Below are 18,051 nucleotides of genomic sequence, written 5' to 3' on the forward strand. Positions count from 1 at the left end.
TTGGGAACCGAACACATAATAATATTTGCCTTTCCAACTTTATATATCTTCATTTCCTTAATTAATTAGCTTCTGTAACCATGGCTTACTATGGTATCTCCAACGCCCTGGCAATCCTGGCTCTCGCACTTGCTTTCTGCGTCCATGACGCTCTGAGTGAGTACACAGAGTTAAATTATATACACACACATATATATATATATGCATGGGCATTTTAATTAATTAGCATCATGCATGCAGCTTGTTCTTCTTTCTTAATTTGACTCTTGCTTGATCTTCCAATATTCAAAAATATTGTGGGTGGTTAATATAATTGTAAAACATATTTACATATGATGATGTTATAAAGATAAAAATTTTAAATTGAAAACAGAAGTAGAATGATGCATGTGGCTCATTTCTACCCCCTCAGGTGAATTACATCAATATATAATAATGTGAGATTAATTACACCTAATAGAGATACATGGAAGTCATTTAAATATGTTAAAATTTATTTTGAAGTGATGAAATCTAATTAGTTTGCTATATATATTTGAGATCGGAATATTCTTCTTGTTAAATTCATGAGTTTATTATCAGAAATTAACGCTTTTCATATGTATTACAATAATAACAATAATACTAATTAATGTAATTAGGCGGGGGGGTGGAATGCGAGAACCTGAATAAAGACTCGTGCGCGTTCGCCGTATCATCCTCCGGCAAACGGTGCTTTCTGGAGAGGTCCGTGAGGAGGAGCGGGGAAGAAGCGTACGAGTGCCGGACGTCGGAGATCGACGCCGGCGGCAAGCTCAAGGATTGGGTAGAGAGCCAGCAATGCGTAGACGACTGCGGGCTGGAGAGGACGGTGCTCGGCATCTCGTCGGACTCTCTTCTGGAGGCCGACTTCAGGCAGAAGCTCTGCTCGCCGCAGTGCTACGGCGGCTGCCCCAACATCGTCGACCTCTACTTCAGTCTTGCTGCTGCTGAAGGTACCTACAACTGAAAACAACGTTAATTTGTTCGTAAATGATTTAAAACATCGTACATTTACTATTAATTAATTAATAAAATTATCTAAATATTAAAAATAAATTACAATAAATATATTTTATTTGAAAATAAAATATATTTAAACCTGGCCCTATTAGAAATTCAAACTTGGGTCTTTTCACCAAGACCACGAGGAAAGAAAAGGTTACCAATTTAGTTTGTAAGTACAAACTTACTTGCAGGTATATTTCTTCCAAAATATTGTGAAGAGCAAGGCGGAAAGGCGAGGAGGGGAATGGCGGAGATCAGAAGCTCAGGGCTGACTCTGGCGAGTGGGCCTATTGAATCAGGAAGCGCCGACGGCGGCTTTGTCCCTCATAAGTTGATGCTTGGACCTGCAATGCCTCCCTATAATTAATTAATTAAATATATATTTATATATATATATTGGGTTTTCAATCAAGTTGTTAAGGAATAATTATAAGTTAATTAGCTAGCTGCTTCCTCTTCTTTCGGAGTGCTTTTGCTTGTGTTTAATAAATTTCGCCATTATTGTGCGAGACCGTACATCACCATTGCAACCCATATATAGAATCAAAAAGAAATTAAGGTGACGTTGGAATTAGAGAGAAAAGAGATGCTTTCTCCTCTACTCTACTGTAATTCAGCAAGTTTAGCAACTTACTGTCGTATTGTATTGTATTGTATTGTATTGTATTTATTGCTTAGATTGGATTTGGGTTTGAATTTGAATTTGAATTTGTGTGAAATATATATATATATATGCTCTCTCAATGTCTCTCTTAATATACATATATTGATTGGCATAAAAATACATATAAAAATTATTTCTCCATCATGTGGGGTATTACTTGTACTTATTTGAATGTTAGGAGGTGTTTAACCAACTTATTTATATGGAAAATGTTATTGGTATATCTTTGTGTATACTTTAGACTATATAAAGGTGTACCAATGATAAAAAAGCCTCTCATGAGACGCATAGAGGCGCATGAGGCACATGTGAGGCGCAGGGTATTTTGGTCATAATACCCCCTTATGTAGTCCAAAATGTACAAAATGGATGTACATCTAGCATGATTTTATTCATATTAATTAAATTTTGATGATTAATAAAAATATTTTTATGATACAAATATTTTCTTTTATTAATATAAAAAGTAAATTTATTTTGAATTAAAGGAGATTACTTTTAAATATGTTTTCTTGTTTTAATCATTTATGTCTCAAAAACTTATATTTAAATTTTTAAATTTTGAATTAAAGGATAATTATTTTTAGACATGTTTTTCTTACTCAAACAAAAAGTAAATTTATTTTGAATTAAAAGAAATTCATTTTAAACATGTTTTATTGTTTTAATCATTTATGTCTCGAAAACTTATATTTGAATTTTCAAATCTTGATTTCTGATACAAAAAGTAAATTTATTCTGAATTAAAGGTGAGACATATTTTCTTATTGTTTGAGAAAACTTAAATATTTTTTAAATTTTAAACTTCATATTAACTATTTTTTTAGTGACTAAAATACTTATAAATACCCTCAAACTCATTTTTTGATAATCAAAGTATTTCATTGCATATCCAAAGCATTCAAAAGCTCTCAAACGCTCTCAAGTAAAGCATCCAAGCAATCCGAGGCTCTCGAAACATTATTGTACATCTACCGAAGAGTTAGAAGGCAAGAGTAGAAAAGTTCTTCAAGTCTTTTACGACAAATCTGAACTTTTCCATTTGATATTACAAATTTATTTATTTATTTAGATATTATTGTCTTATATAATTTATTCTTAATTGCTTATTTGTATCCAAATGTGGACAAATTATTTGTAAACATTTAAATTATTATTGAGCATTGTATAAGTTTCCTAAATCCGTTAAAATGTAGGTGAATTTAGTTTTCAATATAAATTAAGAAAAAAACCTTGTGTTCCCAAACCTTAGATTCTTTGCCATGTATGGTCAAGAACTCTTTGATTTTTATATTATTTTAATTTAAAAAAATTAAAAATATAATTAATAAAATAAAAATAGAATTAAAAAAATAAATTCTTTTTAAATATTTACACCTTTAAGTAACTCAATATGATACATTAACCAATTTCACATTTCTTTAAACATCAAAAATTCAACACCTAAAGATAAAAATATTAAATTTTAAATTAAACTTTCTACTTTGAATAAAGTTTTACACTAAAAACAGTATTTGATCATCTATGATTTAAAAAAGATATTTTTATTTCTTTTAGATCATCCATGTCAAATTCTTATATATTAAAACTTACATTGTTGGTGTTTTTTTATTTAAAACTTACATGATATTTTAAAAGTTACACTATTGATATTTAGAATACTTTAAAATTAAGTATTAAATGCTTTTAAAATTAGAATATTTAGAATAATACTCTTTAAGAAAAATTTAAAAAAAATCGTAGTTTATGATACTCTTTATTTTATAGTGGTTGAGTAAACACAAATTATAAGTGTAATGTTTCTAATTTTAAATATCGATTAAGGTAATTTTATCTTTTTTTTTTTACTTTCTATTAATGTTTTTAACTTTAAATATTTTATCTAAAAAAATTATAAGTGTAATATTTTTAATTTTACTTTAAACTTTAAATATTGATTAATGTTTCTAACTTTAATTTTTTTTATCTAAAAAAGTTTCTAAAATATTTTATCTAAAAATATTTTCACAAAAAAAAAAAAAAACAGCGAGAAGGGCCTGACCCGCAAAATCCACCCATTAACAATTTCCAAAAAACACCAATCAAAGGTTTAAATAATTCAAAAATAATTATTTTTACATCAATCAATCTAGAGAAAAAACCCAACAAATGCTCACACCCGCGTAGCCTCTTTAGCTACCCCTTTTGCGCCAAAACCCACCCATCAACAATGAAATTTCTATTAATTTTTTCTTTTTTTCATATTTTTTATTTCTTATTTTCCTTTTTTTCCTTTCTATCTTTTTCTTCCTTTTGATTCTCCTTCATGCATAGCCGAAACCTTCTTTTTTTTTTTTCTATATTTTATATTTTTTCTTTTCTTTCTTTATTCTCTTTTTTCCTTCCTATTTTCTTCTTCCTCCTTTCTTTTTTCTGCATGTGTATATATTTGTATGTGTATGTGTATGTGTGTGTTTGGGGGTGACAAATGAGCTGACAACGACGTGGGTAGGGGTCTCTGTGAGAGAGAGAGAAACACACTGAGTAAGGGATTGGGTGGATGGATTTGTGAGAAAGAGAGAGGTAGTGAGAAATGATGAGATGGTTTTTTGGGAGAAGAGAGAAATATATAGGTATTTAATCTCAGCCGTTGATTAATATTCAAAATTTATCTCAGTCATAAGATCAAAATGCATGTTAAACATTTTCAAAAATCGTTCTATTTTATTATATAAATATTTTAAAAGTTACATTGTTGATATTTAGAATACTTAAAAATTAAGTATTAAATGTTTTTAAAATTAAAATATTTATAATAATACTCTTTAAGAAAAATTAAAACAAAAATCGAACTCTATGATACTCTTTATTTTATAGTAGTCGAGGAGACACAAATTATAATTATAATTTTATTTTATTAACAAGCATATGTAAATAAACACAAATTATAAGTGTAATATTTCTAATTTTAGATATCGATTAAGGTAATTTTATCTATTTTTTTTTTTTTACTTTCTATTAATGTTTTTAACTTTAAATATTTTATCTAAAAAAATTGTAAGTGTAATATTTTTAATTTTACTTTAAACTTTAAATATCGATTAATATTCCTAACTTTAAATTTTTTATTTAAAAAAAATCTAAAATATTTTATCTAAAAATATTTTCACAAAAAAAAAAAAAACAACGGAAAGGGGCCCGACCCGCAAAATCCACCCATCAACAATTTCGAAGCAACACCAATCAAATGTTTAAATAATTCAAAAATAATTATTTTTACATCAATTAATTTGGAAGAAAAACCCAAAAAATGCTCACACCTGCGTCACCTCTTTAAGTGCCTTCTTTGCGCCAAAACCCACCCATCAATAACGTCATTTCCCCCAATTTTTTCTTTTTTTCATATTTTATATTTTTTTCCTTTTTATCTTCTTCTTCCTCTTGCTTCTCCTTCACACACAACCGAAACCTTTATTTTTCTATATTTTATAATGTCTTTTTTTTTTCTTTTCTTTCTTTATTTTTTTTCTTTCCCATCTTTTTTTTCCTCCTACTTCTCCTTTGTTTTTTCTGTGTGTATATATATATATACATGTATGTGTGTGTATATAAACATGTGTGTGTTTGAAAGAGACAAGGGGGCACGCAATGACGTGGTTGGGGGTTTGTGAGAGAAAGGGAGAGAGAGAGACAGTGAGTATAGGAGTGGGTAGGCGGGTCTGTAAGAGAGAAGGGAAGTGAGGGAGGATGAGATGGTTTTGAGGGGGGTAATATGTAGGTCTTTGATCTCAATCATTAATTAATATTCAAAATTCATCTTAGTTATAGGATCAAAATGTATGTTAGGCATTTTCAAAAATCGTTTTGTTTTATTATATAAATTTGGGCATTGAGGAGGGTATAAAACTTAAAAAAAAAAAAATTGTGGGTAATTCACCTCAAGATACTTAAATTTTACTAAATTACAACAATTACTATTTACATCCTATAAATTACACTAATCTTTTATTAACTCAAAAAATGTTCAAAAATTCATATAATTTTGTAAAAATTTAAAGATATAATTTTTGTAATATCATTTCTAAATAATTATCTTTTGAGGGTTGCCATAACTACTGGCATACAAAAAAGAAAAGGAGATGAAAGAAATAGAAGGGGGATGGAAATGAGAGAGAGAAAAAGTAAAAAAAAATTAAAAGGCAAAATAATCACTTCATTTGATCTCATAATGACAAGAGAGACGTATGATATTTTTTAAAATACAAGAATAATATATGACTTTTCATTAAATCTTAAGACTGCTATATGGTTATATACAACTAGAGCTTTATTTTTAAATTTTTATGAAAAAAAGGCTTTATTTTTTAACGTGTGGGCCGAAAACTTCGATTAGGCCCGATTGTAACTTATACCTCGGCCCGCCCCGTTAAACGTCCCCTCCTATGTATAACCCGGGTCGGCTTGGGCCGGATCCAATGGACAAACTAAGCCAGGGTTGAACTGAAACCTAGACCCGCGAGTACGGGTCGGGATCCTTCCGGTTCAAAGCTCCTTTCTTCTTCATTCTGGCGAAAGAAACCCTTCTCCAAGCAGAGCGCCTACAGTCACAGTTGTCTTCCGTAGCCAATCCGGACTGTTGAATCAAGGACCTGTTCGGCTGTTCACTTTCATTGCAGAAAAGAAGGTAAGCAAACGGCAGAAATTAGCTCGCAAGCTGTTCAAAGAAGCGCACCCGGAGATGTTCCCAAAGCCGGAGCCAACGCCACCCAAAGACCCGGACAAGAAGAAGAAGAAGAAAAGCGTGCTCAAGCGCAAGAAAGCAGAGGGGAAGGAAAAATTCAGAAAGCACCCGCTTAGAGTCCCTGGAATGAAGCCTGGTGAGAGCTGCTTCATATGTAAAGCCCAGGACCACATAGCCAAGCATTGCCCACAAAAGGCTGAGTGGGAGAAGAACAAGGTTTGCTATTTTCAGTTCAAGTTTTAGGGTATTTGTCATCATAGAAAGATATTTATTCCTAAATCTTATGCGGGTATTTCTTTCTCAGCATTCAGTTAACGAAATTGCTAGTTGGGTTTGCATTCTATTTTATATTGTTAGTAATCTGCTGCCAGCATATACGCAATGGTCCTAATGGACTACTTGCGTTTGAGACTTTGTTGCATCTCAAAGATTTTGGTTATGGAGTACCAATTAAGAAAAAAGACGCTAAAATTTTGTTGTGTACATACACGATTGACATTGAGTTTAGTTGGGCAATCTGCAAAAGTCTTTGTTTGGAGTGAACTAATAGTGGTGGTTTTGTGTAATAATATGATCTTTGTAGATATGCTTGCTTTGCCGGAGGCGGGGACACAGTCTCAAGAATTGTCCTAACAAGAATGACTAAGGTAGCGTTTGTTAAAATAAACAAAATAAAGTGATATCAAGATAAAATTGAGATGTTTTCTGGACCAAGATATGGAATGGTCAAGATAAGACCGGAAAGCATTCCAAGATTTCTATCAGAGTGTTTGTTAAATATTTTGAAATTCACTAATAATTATATTTTTTCTTTTTATATATTTGTTAATGCATATGATAAGCACCAAGATAAGAATTTTTTTACCAAAATATTCCTATTACCAAATTTATGATTAAAATAGTATTTTATTATTAATATGAATTGTCAAAAAAATTAAAATTAAAATTTTATTTTCTAAATTCATGTTCAAAAATAAATTTAAAAAAATTGAAAAGTAGAAATAATTATTGTTAGAATTACAATAATTCCACCTAGATAATTAAAAATGGTCAAAACATATTTTCATAATAGGTAATAAAATATAAAATTAAATAAAATAATTTAAAATTTGGTGAAATGAATTATATTAGTTAATAAAATATATAGAGAGAGAATTTAAATTTTAAAAATCAATGAAATGAATAATGTCATTTAAAATTTAAAAATTGTCAAAACATATAACAATTTAAAAATGTATTAAGTAATATTAATTATAAGAGTTAAATAAATAAGTTTTTTAAATAAATTTAAATATTTAAAATGCATTAAATAGCATTAACTATCCTATAAGAGACATATAAGTAATTAAGCATTATCTTGAAAAAGCCAAAAAATTTATCCGAATGGGAGGTCGGATAAATTTATCTTGAAAATGGGAGATAAGAGGTCTTATAAGGGCTTTTTTGGAAGTGATCAAATAATCTTAACAAACACGTTAGAAAGATCAAATATTCGAAATGCTTCTCATATCTGATATTTTCTCCCCTTTATCTTGATTAACAAACACCCCCTCATTAAATTGAATGAATAGATACACAAAAACTGATTCAATTACAAGCGCCATTCAAGATCACATATTTTTTGATGCTCATCCTCTCAATATATTTTCTTTATATTGAGCATTAATTTAGTCGTCGGAGTCTACATTAAATTACAAAAACCTTACTTTTATGGGAATTAATGCTTGATGTTCCGATCGAGTTCCCATTCATAGCAATACCACATATTTTTCCAAATTTGTATAACTACATATATACTTTTATGGTTTACAATTTCTTTATATGTCAAATATATGGTTTCAAAATTTGTGGTTGCACCCTTTTTTTCTATTCCTAAAACCTCTCTCAATCAAATTATTTTAAATTTATAGTTTTACCAACACTTTTCTTAATTACCTTTAAAAGTGTTAAAAGACTATTTCTATAGTCTTTATATTTTTTAATATTAGTTGTTGTTCTTTAATATTTGTTCTATTTTATTTTTTGTTTTCAAAAAGAAAAGGCAAAACAAACGGAAAAAACGTTGTGAATTAATTACGGTCAGAAAATTCAAAAGCAAGAGTCCCATGAAGTCAATGATTTAAGTCTTCATTCATTATCCATCTATGCCCTAACAAGACTTTAGTCCTTGTTAGTATGCCCGTAAACAACGGGGTACGTACAAAACAAATCAAAGTCTGCTTGTGGAATTTTAATTAACCAAAATTATATTTTATATTGATATATTACATATTTATATTAATATGATTTGAGTAATTCTCTAAGGGGCATTAAAATAAACAAGATAAGCTAGTATCAAGATAAGTTGGGATGCTTTCTGAATTAAGATATAGAATGGTCAAAATAAGGCCGGGAAGCATTTTAAAATTTCTATTAAACTGTTTGTTAAATTTTTTAAAATCCACTGATAACTATACTTTTTCTTTTCATGTGTTTGTTAATACATATGATAAGTATCAAGATAAAGATTTTTTATCAAAATATCCCTATTACCAAATTTATGATTAAAATAATATTTTGTGATTAATATGAATTGTCAAAAAAAATAAGATTAAAATTAAAAATAATATTTTATTTTCTAAATTCGTGTTCAAAAATAAATTTAAAAAGAGTTGAAAAGTATAAATAATAATTTTTAGAATTACAATAATTCCATCTAGATAATTAAAAATGGCCAAAACATATTTTCATAATAGATAATAAAATATAAAATTAAATAAAATAATTTAAAAATTGATAAAAGGAATTATATTAGTTAATAAAATATGTATAGAGAGAGATTTAAATTTTAAAAATCAATGAAATGAATAATGTCATTTAAATTTTAAAAATTGTCAAAACATATAATAATTTTAAAATATATTAAATAATAGGAATTATAAGAGTTAAATAAATAATTTTTTTAAATAAATTTAAATTTTTAAAATACATTAAATGGCATTAACTATCTTACAATGGGCAAATAAGTAATTGAGTCTTATCTTAAAAAAATCAGATAAATTTATCCGAGAAGGATGTCGGATAAATTTATCTTGAAAAAATGAGATAAAAGGTCACGTGAGACATTTTTCGGAAATGGTCAGATAAACTTAACAAATACGTTGGAAATACCAAATATTCGGAATACTTTCCACATCTGATATTTTCTCCCTCTTATCTTGATTAACAAACACCCTCTAATTAAAGGGTAACGTTTACGACCTCAAATTTTTTTTTACTTAGAGTGCTTTTGATTGCAATGGTAGAATTTGAGTAGAAAGAAAATGAATTTCAAAGAATTGAATTATCTAAAATTAAATTCTAGTCAAAATATCAATTGAAGGTGTTTAATTGGTTTAATTAAATTTCAAGAAATTATGTAAAAATAAATAAAAAATATTACACAAAATATTTAAAAAATCAAATATATATACATATATATATATACATACAGCTTGATTTTGGTTCCCATGGTCGCCGTCGCTGGCTACCGCTGCTACCCCCATCGTCGCCTTCAATGGTCGTCGTCGCCGTCACTAATAGCCGCTCTCGCTCGCCCTCTTTCTTGCTTAGTCCTCTCTTGCTTAGTCTGTCGTCGCCACTGCCATTGTTGCCGTCGAGCTTTCTCTGTCGCCATCGTCGTTGTTCCCTCGGCCGTTGCCTCTCGCAATTCCTCTCATTCGATCGCACTCTCTCTCGTTTACCCTCTTTTTCAACCACTCTTCTTCTCCTCTGCCTCTGCCAAATCACTCATCTCTCATTGTCTGATAAATCTATTTTAGCCTCCCATGAGAAAATAGATTACAATAAAAGTGGGAAATGAGGGTTAATCAAATATTTTTCATGAAAAAATTAGTTAATCAAATACTACAAAACCTAACATTTGAGTAGAAATTGACCATTTTTTATAGAAAAAATATGCAATCAAATACACCTTAATAGTTTTTTTTATAAAAAAAATGTACAATCAAATACACTCAATTGTTTCATGACTGGAATATTGAATCAATTTAAAAATTTTAATAATATGAAGCCAATGTGTGGTGTGGCTTCCGACATAAGTTAGTTTAGATATTTTAAATGTGGAATGCACAAATCTCATCCCATCCCATCGCATCAAAGTTAAAAGACAATATCTTTGGGTTTTTTAAACATGAATTTAATCTTTTAACCCAACAAACCAGATGGAATGACACGTAAATAGGATTTGATGAAGACCACCCTTTTTCTTTTTTCGTAGCCATGACCTAACATTTAGAATAACCAAACCTTGATTTTGTTAGCTTAGCTTGGTGGCGTCGAATTGTATCTTTCAAGTGAGTTATATATGTCTCCTAAATTTTTTCATGATTTTGACGGAAGGATGACTTAACATTAGTAGTGTTCTATTCTCACTTGAATTACACACAACAAGAAGCCAAACGAAGCCATATTATTGCACAAAACAACCAAAGAGACTGCTTGTCTTTGCGACATCATTTGACCGTTACACGGTCTGTTCCCTTCTCAACTGGGAATTCAAGCACCACTCCTCCTTGGAACTTCTTCACTAAGGTCTAAAGAAATTAGGGTCACGTTGTTTTCAATTTTTCATGAATATTATTATTATGATCAGTGCTTTAACTTCTACGTTACAACCATTATAATTTTCTTAAATTCTCATGATTGTGTACAAAATTATTTCACTATTCTAACTCAACAATTTAAAACTATTAATGATTCCCAGATTTTATCATAAAATTAAATAATTTTGGTAAAAATAGCTTTCCATTTGGGTTATAGCATATTTTTATGAAAAATTAGTATTTTTTCTAGAATTAATTTTTTATCTTCTTCCTTATTTGTTAGGGTTTAGTGAAAGTTAAGGATAATTTGTGGTTTATTATAAGTAAGGAATCACTTATTATTTATTTTAGTTTATGATAACCCTTTTGATGACAAAACCGTATAATTATGTACAAATACAAATATGTCTAAACTAAAATAAATAATAACTCATATGAGGTATAACAATATTTTAACTCCATCAATAATATTATTTATGAGAAACTTCTCTATACGCACAACCCACACTAAAGTACCCAAAATTGGAGGTTCGTGTTTGGAAGAGTCAATCCCAAGGTCAATGCAAGATAAGGATGAATTTTGGGCTATAAGAGTATATTTTACTGTGATTTTAAAGTAAATTTTCTATTTTTCTTTTTAAGTTCTAAAAAAATAATGTTTGGTCATGCATAACTTCACTTTTAAACTGTAATTGATTCTCTAAAAAACCAAATTAAGCTACTTAAAACCAAAAGTAAAGAGCCTCATTCTTTTTAATTATATAATGAAAGCAAATAACTTATAGTAAGATCTATATTTATAATTATTTTAACATTAATAAGTACAACGTTACATTTAATTAACCAAATATCACTTTTTTAACATCGATCTTTCTACAACAAATTATAAAAAAAAACACAACTCGGAAATACCAAACAAATTCTAAATAAGGAACCATTTTCTATTCCTGAGAGCTATTTTAAAAATAAAATTATACTGTAGTATCTATATGCCAATAAATAATACTTTGCATAGAACTGTACCATAGTTTGATTGCACCATTATCAAAGATTTTTTATTCTCAATAACTGAGCATGAAGAGGCCACCTCGATCATTTTCCAACAATATTAATTTTCTACTAAACAAAACAAAAATGTATGGCACATATTTAATAAACCCCAATTTCAAAGTACTCCTGTACGTAGTCTCCTCAAAATATGGTATAAATATAGGTCTTGGAAGGAGGAATGCTTCGTAGAGTTGGGAACCGAACACATAATAATATTTGCCTTTCCAACTTTATATATCTTCATTTCCTTAATTAATTAGCTTCTGTAACCATGGCTTACTATGGTATCTCCAAGGCCCTGGCAATCCTGGCTCTCGCACTTGCTTTCTGCGTCCATGGCGCTCTGAGTGAGTACACAGAGTTAAATTATATACACACACATATATATATATGCATGGGCATTTTAATTAATTAGCATCATGCATGCAGCTTGTTCTTCTTTCTTAATTTGACTCTTGCTTGATCTTCCAATATTCAAAAATATTGTGGGTGGTTAATATAATTGTAAAACATATTTACATATGATGATGTTATAAAGATAAAAATTTTAAATTGAAAACAGAAGTAGAATGATGCATGTGGCTCATTTCTAACCCCTCAGGTGAATTACATCAATATATAATAATGTGAGATTAATTACACCTAATAGAGATACATGGAAGTCATTTAAATATGTTATAATTTATTTTGAAGTGATGAAATCTAATTAGTTTGCTATATATATTTGAGATCGGAATATTCTTCTTGTTAAATTCATGAGTTTATTATCAGAAATTAACGCTTTTCATATGTATTACAATAATAACAATAATACTAATTAATGTAATTAGGCGGGGGGGTGGAATGCGAGAACCTGAATAAAGACTCGTGCGCGTTCGCCGTATCATCCTCCGGCAAACGGTGCTTTCTGGAGAGGTCCGTGAGGAGGAGCGGGGAAGAAGCGTACGAGTGCCGGACGTCGGAGATCGACGCCGGCGGCAAGCTCAAGGATTGGGTAGAGAGCCAGCAATGCGTAGACGACTGCGGGCTGGAGAGGACGGTGCTCGGCATCTCGTCGGACTCTCTTCTGGAGGCCGACTTCCGGCAGAAGCTCTGCTCGACGCAGTGCTACGGCGGCTGCCTCAATATCGTCGACCTCTACTTCAGTCTTGCTGCTGCTGAAGGTACCTACAACTGAAAACAACGTTAATTTGTTCGTAAATGATTTAAAACATCGTACATTTACTATTAATTAATTAATAAAATTATCTAAATATTAAAAATAAATTACAATAAATATATTTTATTTGAAAATAAAATATATTTAAACCTGGCCCTATTAGAAATTCAAACTTGGGTCTTTTCACCAAGACCACGAGGAAAGAAAAGGTTACCAATTTAGTTTGTAAGTACAAACTTACTTGCAGGTATATTTCTTCCAAAATATTGTGAAGAGCAAGGCGGAAAGGCGAGGAGGGGAATGGCGGAGATCAGAAGCTCAGGGCTGACTCTGGCGAGTGGGCCTATTGAATCAGGAAGCGCCGACGGCGGCTTTGTCCCTCATAAGTTGATGCTTGGACCTGCAATGCCTCCCTATAATTAATTAATTAAATATATATTTATATATATATATTGGGTTTTCAATCAAGTTGTTAAGGAATAATTATAAGTTAATTAGCTAGCTGCTTCCTCTTCTTTCGGAGTGCTTTTGCTTGTGTTTAATAAATTTCGCCATTATTGTGCGAGGCCGTACATCACCATTGCAACCCATATATAGAATCAAAAAGAAATTAAGGTGACGTTGGAATTAGAGAGAAAAGAGATGCTTTCTCCTCTACTCTACTGTAATTCAGCAAGTTTAGCAACTTACTGTTGTATTGTATTGTATTGTATTTATTGCTTAGATTGGATTTGGGTTTGAATTTGAATTTGAATTTGTGTGAAATATATATATATATATATATATGCTCTCTCAATGTCTCTCTTAATATACATATATTGGTTGGCATAAAAATACATATAAAAATTATTTCTCCATCATGTGGGGTATTACTTGTACTTATTTAAATGTGAGGAGGTGTTTAACCAACTTATTTATATAGAAAATGTTATTGATATACCTTTGTGTACACTTTAGACTATATAAAGGTGTACCAATGACAAAAAAGCCTCTCATGAGATGCATAGAGGCGCGTGAGGCACATGTGAGGCACAGGGTATTTTGGTCATAATACCCCCTTATGTAGCCCAAAATGTACAAAATGGATGTACATCTAGCATGATTTTATTCATATTAATTAAATTTTGATGATTAATAAAAATATTTTTATGATACAAATATTTTCTTTTATTAATATAAAAAGTAAATTTATTTTGAATTAAAGGAGATTACTTTTAAATATATTTTCTTGTTTTAATCATTTATGTCTCAAAAACTTATATTTAAATTTTTAAATTTTGAATTAAAGGATAATTATTTTTAGACATGTTTCTCTTACTCAAACAAAAAGTAAATTTATTTTGAATTAAAAAAAATTCCTTTTAAACATGTTTTATTGTTTTAATCATTTATGTCTCAAAAACTTATATTTGAATTTTCAAATCTTGATTTCTGATACAAAAAGTAAATTTATTCTAAATTAAAGGTGAGACATATTTTCTTATTGTTTGAGAAAATCTAAACATTTTTTAAATTTTAAACTTCATATTAACTATTTCTTTAGTGACTAAAATACTTATAAATACCCTCAAACTCATTTTTTGATAATCAAAGTATTTCATTGCATATCCAAAGCTCTCAAATGCTCTCAAGTAAAGCATCCAAGCAATCCGAGGCTCTCGAAGCATTATTGTACATCCACCGGAGAGTTACAAGGCAAGAGTAGAAAAGTTCTTCAAGTCTTTTACGACAAATCTGAACTTTTCCATTTGATATTACAAATTTATTTATTTATTTAAATATTATTGTCTTATATAATTTATTCTTAATTGCTTATTTGTATCCAAGTGTGGACAAATTATTTGTAAACATTTAAATTATTATTGAGCATTGTATAAGTTTCCTAAATCCGTTAAAATGTAGGTGAATTTAGTTTTTAATGTAAGTTAGGGAAAAAACCTTGTGTTCCCAAACCTTAGATTCTTTGCCATGTATGGTCAAGAACTCTTTGATTTGTATATTATTTTAATTTAAAAAAATTAAAAATAGAATTAATAAAATAAAAATAGAATTAAAAAAATAAATTCTTTTTAAATATTTACACCTTTAAGTAACTCAATATGATACATTAACCAATTTCACATTTCTTTAAACATCAAAAATTCAACACCTAAAGATAAAAATATTAAATTTTAAATTAAGCTTTCTACTTTGAATAAAGTTTTACACTAAAAACAGTATTTGATCATCAATGATTTAAAAAAGATATTTTTATTTCTTTTAGATCATCCATGTCAAATTCTTATACATTAAAATTTACATTGTTGGTGTTTTTTTATTTAAAACTTACATGATATTTTAAAACTTACACTATTGATATTTAGAATACTTTAAAATTAAGTATTAAATGCTTTTAAAATTAGAATATTTAGAATAATACTCTTTAAGAAAAATTTAAAAAAAATCGTAGTTTATGATACTCTTTATTTTATAGTGGTTGAGTAAACACAAATTATAATTGTAATGTTTCTAATTTTAAATATCGATTAAGGTAATTTTATCTATTTTTTTTTTTTACTTTCTATTAATGTTTTTAACTTTAAATATTTTATCTAAAAAAATTATAAGTGTAATATTTTTAATTTTACTTTAAACTTTAAATATCGATTAATGTTTCTAACTTTAATTTTTTTTATCTAAAAAAGTTTCTAAAATATTTTATCTAAAAATATTTTCACAAAAAAAAAAAAAAAACAGCGAGAAGGGGCCTGACCCGCAAAATCCACCCATTAACAATTTCCAAACAACACCAATCAAAGGTTTAAATAATTTAAAAATAATTATTTTTACATCAATCAATCTAGAGGAAAAACCCAACAAATGCTCACACCCGCGTAGCCTCTTTAGCTACCCCTTTTGCGCCAAAACCCACCCATCAACAATGAAATTTCTATTAATTTTTTCTTTTTTTCATATTTTTTATTTTTTATTTTCCTTTTTTCCCTTTCTATCTTTTTCTTCCTTTTGATTCCCCTTCATGCATAGCCGAAACCTTCTTTTTTTTTTTTCTATATTTTATATTTTTTTCTTTTCTTTCTTTATTTTCTTTTTTCCTTCCCATTTTCTTCTTCCTCCTTTCTTTTTTCTGTGTGTGTATATATTTGTATGTGTATGTGTGTGTTTGAGGGTGACAAATGAGTTGACAACGACGTGGGTAGGAGTCTCTGAGAGAGAGAGAGAGAGAAACACTGAGTCAGGGATTGGGTGGATGGATTTGTGAGAAAGAGAGAGGTAGTGAGAAATGATGAAATGGTTTTTTGGGAGAAGAGAGAAATATATAGGTATTTAATCTCAGCGTTGATTAATATTCAAAATTTATCTCAGTCATAAGATCAAAATGCATGTTAGACATTTTCAAAAATCGTTCTATTTTATTATATAAATATTTTAAAAGTTACATTGTTGATATTTAGAATACTTAAAAATTAAGTATTAAATGTTTTTAAAATTAAAATATTTATAATAATACTCTTTAAGAAAAATTAAAACAAAAATCGAACTCTATGATACTCTTTATTTTATAGTAGTCGAGTAGACACAAATTATAATTATAATTTTATTTTATTAACAGGCATATGTAAATAAACACAAATTATAAGTATAATATTTCTAATTTTAGATATCGATTAAAGTAATTTTATCTATTTTTTTTTTACTTTCTATTAATGTTTTTAACTTTAAATATTTTATCTAAAAAAATTGTAAGTGTAATATTTTTAATTTTACTTTAAACTTTAAATATAGATTAATATTCCTAACTTTAAATTTTTTATTTTAAAAAAATCTAAAATATTTTATCTAAAAATATTTTCACAAAAAAAAAAAAAACAACGGAAAGGGCCCGACCCGCAAAATCCACCCATCAACAATTTCGAAGCAACATCAATCAAAGGTTTAAATAATTCAAAAATAATTATTTTTACATCAATCAATTTAGAAGAAAAACCCAAAAAATGCTCACACCTGCGTCACCTCTTTAACTGCCTTCCTTGTGCCAAAACCCACCTATCAATAACGCCATTTCCCCCAATTTTTTCTTTTTTTCATATTTTATATTTTTTTCCTTTTTTATTTTATTTTTTCCTTTCCATCTTCTTCTTCCTCTTGCTTCTTCTTCACACACAACCGAAACCTTTATTTTTCTATATTTTATAATTTCTTTTCTTTTTTCTTTTCTTTCTTTATTTTTTTTCCTTCCCATCTTTTTTTTCCTCCTACTTCTCATTTGTTTTTTCTATGTGTATATATGTATACGTGTATGTGTGTGTATATATACATGTGTGTGTTTGGAAGAGACAATGGGACACGCAATGACGTGGTTGGGGGTTTGTGAGAGAAAGGGAGAGAGAGAGACAATGAGTATAGGAGTAGGTAGGCGGGTCTATAAGAGAGAGGGGCAGTGAGGGAGGATGAGATGGTTTTGAAGGGGGTAATATGTAGGTCTTTGATCTCAGTCATTAATTAATATTTAAAATTCATCTTAGTTATAGGATCAAAATATATGTTAGGCATTTTCAAAAATCGTTCTGTTTTATTATATAAATTTGGGCATTGAGGAGGGTATAAAACTTTAAAAAAAAAAAATTGTGGGTAACTCACCTCAAGATTCTTAAATTTTACTAAATTACAACAATTACTATTTACATCCTATAAATTACACTAATCTTTTATTAACTCAAAAAATGTTCAAAAATTCATATAATTTTGTAAAAATTTAAAGATATAATTTTTGTAATATCATTTCTAAATAATTATCTTTTGAGGGTTGCCATAACTACTGGCATACAAAAAAGAAAAGGAGATGAAAGAA

The 18,051-nt window shown here is 28.7% G+C and overlaps 2 protein-coding genes across 5 annotated transcripts in view; both read left to right on the forward strand.

The window, feature by feature from the left end:
• LOC127797689 (uncharacterized) lies at positions 1-13,925 on the forward strand. Of its 2 annotated transcripts, XR_008022265.1 has the most exons (4): positions 1-156; positions 642-974; positions 1,218-1,585; positions 13,818-13,925. XR_008022265.1 is itself a non-coding variant. In XM_052330794.1 (3 exons), the coding sequence occupies exons 1-3, from the start codon at positions 81-83 to the stop codon at positions 1,391-1,393; spliced, it is 585 nt and encodes a 194-aa protein (XP_052186754.1). In that variant the 5' UTR covers positions 1-80; the 3' UTR covers positions 1,394-1,675. The 2 variants fall into 2 exon arrangements, 1 of the variants encoding a protein (XP_052186754.1); XM_052330794.1 differs by lacking the exon at positions 13,818-13,925 and having other exon boundaries at positions 1,218-1,675.
• Positions 12,217-18,051, forward strand: part of LOC127797688 (uncharacterized) — a 16,327-nt gene continuing 10,492 nt past the window's right edge. Inside the window, exons 1-3 of one of the 3 annotated variants that reach the window (XR_008022264.1) lie at positions 12,217-12,390; positions 12,874-13,206; positions 13,450-13,705. Coding sequence is in view for 2 of the 3 variants with exons in the window: in XM_052330790.1 (XP_052186750.1) it covers positions 12,315-12,390; positions 12,874-13,206; positions 13,450-13,625 (585 nt within the window). In the remaining variant the exon portion in view is untranslated. Of the gene's footprint in view, positions 12,391-12,873; positions 13,207-13,449; positions 13,926-18,051 lie in introns of those variants that run through there. The other 2 variants (XM_052330790.1, XM_052330791.1) reach the window with 2 other exon arrangements.

This window comes from Diospyros lotus, chromosome 3, assembly GCF_014633365.1.
Source record: "Diospyros lotus cultivar Yz01 chromosome 3, ASM1463336v1, whole genome shotgun sequence".
NCBI lineage: Eukaryota > Viridiplantae > Streptophyta > Magnoliopsida > Ericales > Ebenaceae > Diospyros > Diospyros lotus.

Coding starts and splice junctions, on each gene's coding strand:
- LOC127797689 (XM_052330794.1), top strand. CDS start 81: ATGGCTTACTATGGTATCTCCAACGCCCTGGCAATCCTGGCTCTCGCA. Junction 157..641: donor CTGCGTCCATGACGCTCTGA/GTGAGTACACAG, acceptor TAATGTAATTAG/GCGGGGGGGTGGAATGCGAG. Junction 975..1,217: donor CAGTCTTGCTGCTGCTGAAG/GTACCTACAACT, acceptor ACTTACTTGCAG/GTATATTTCTTCCAAAATAT.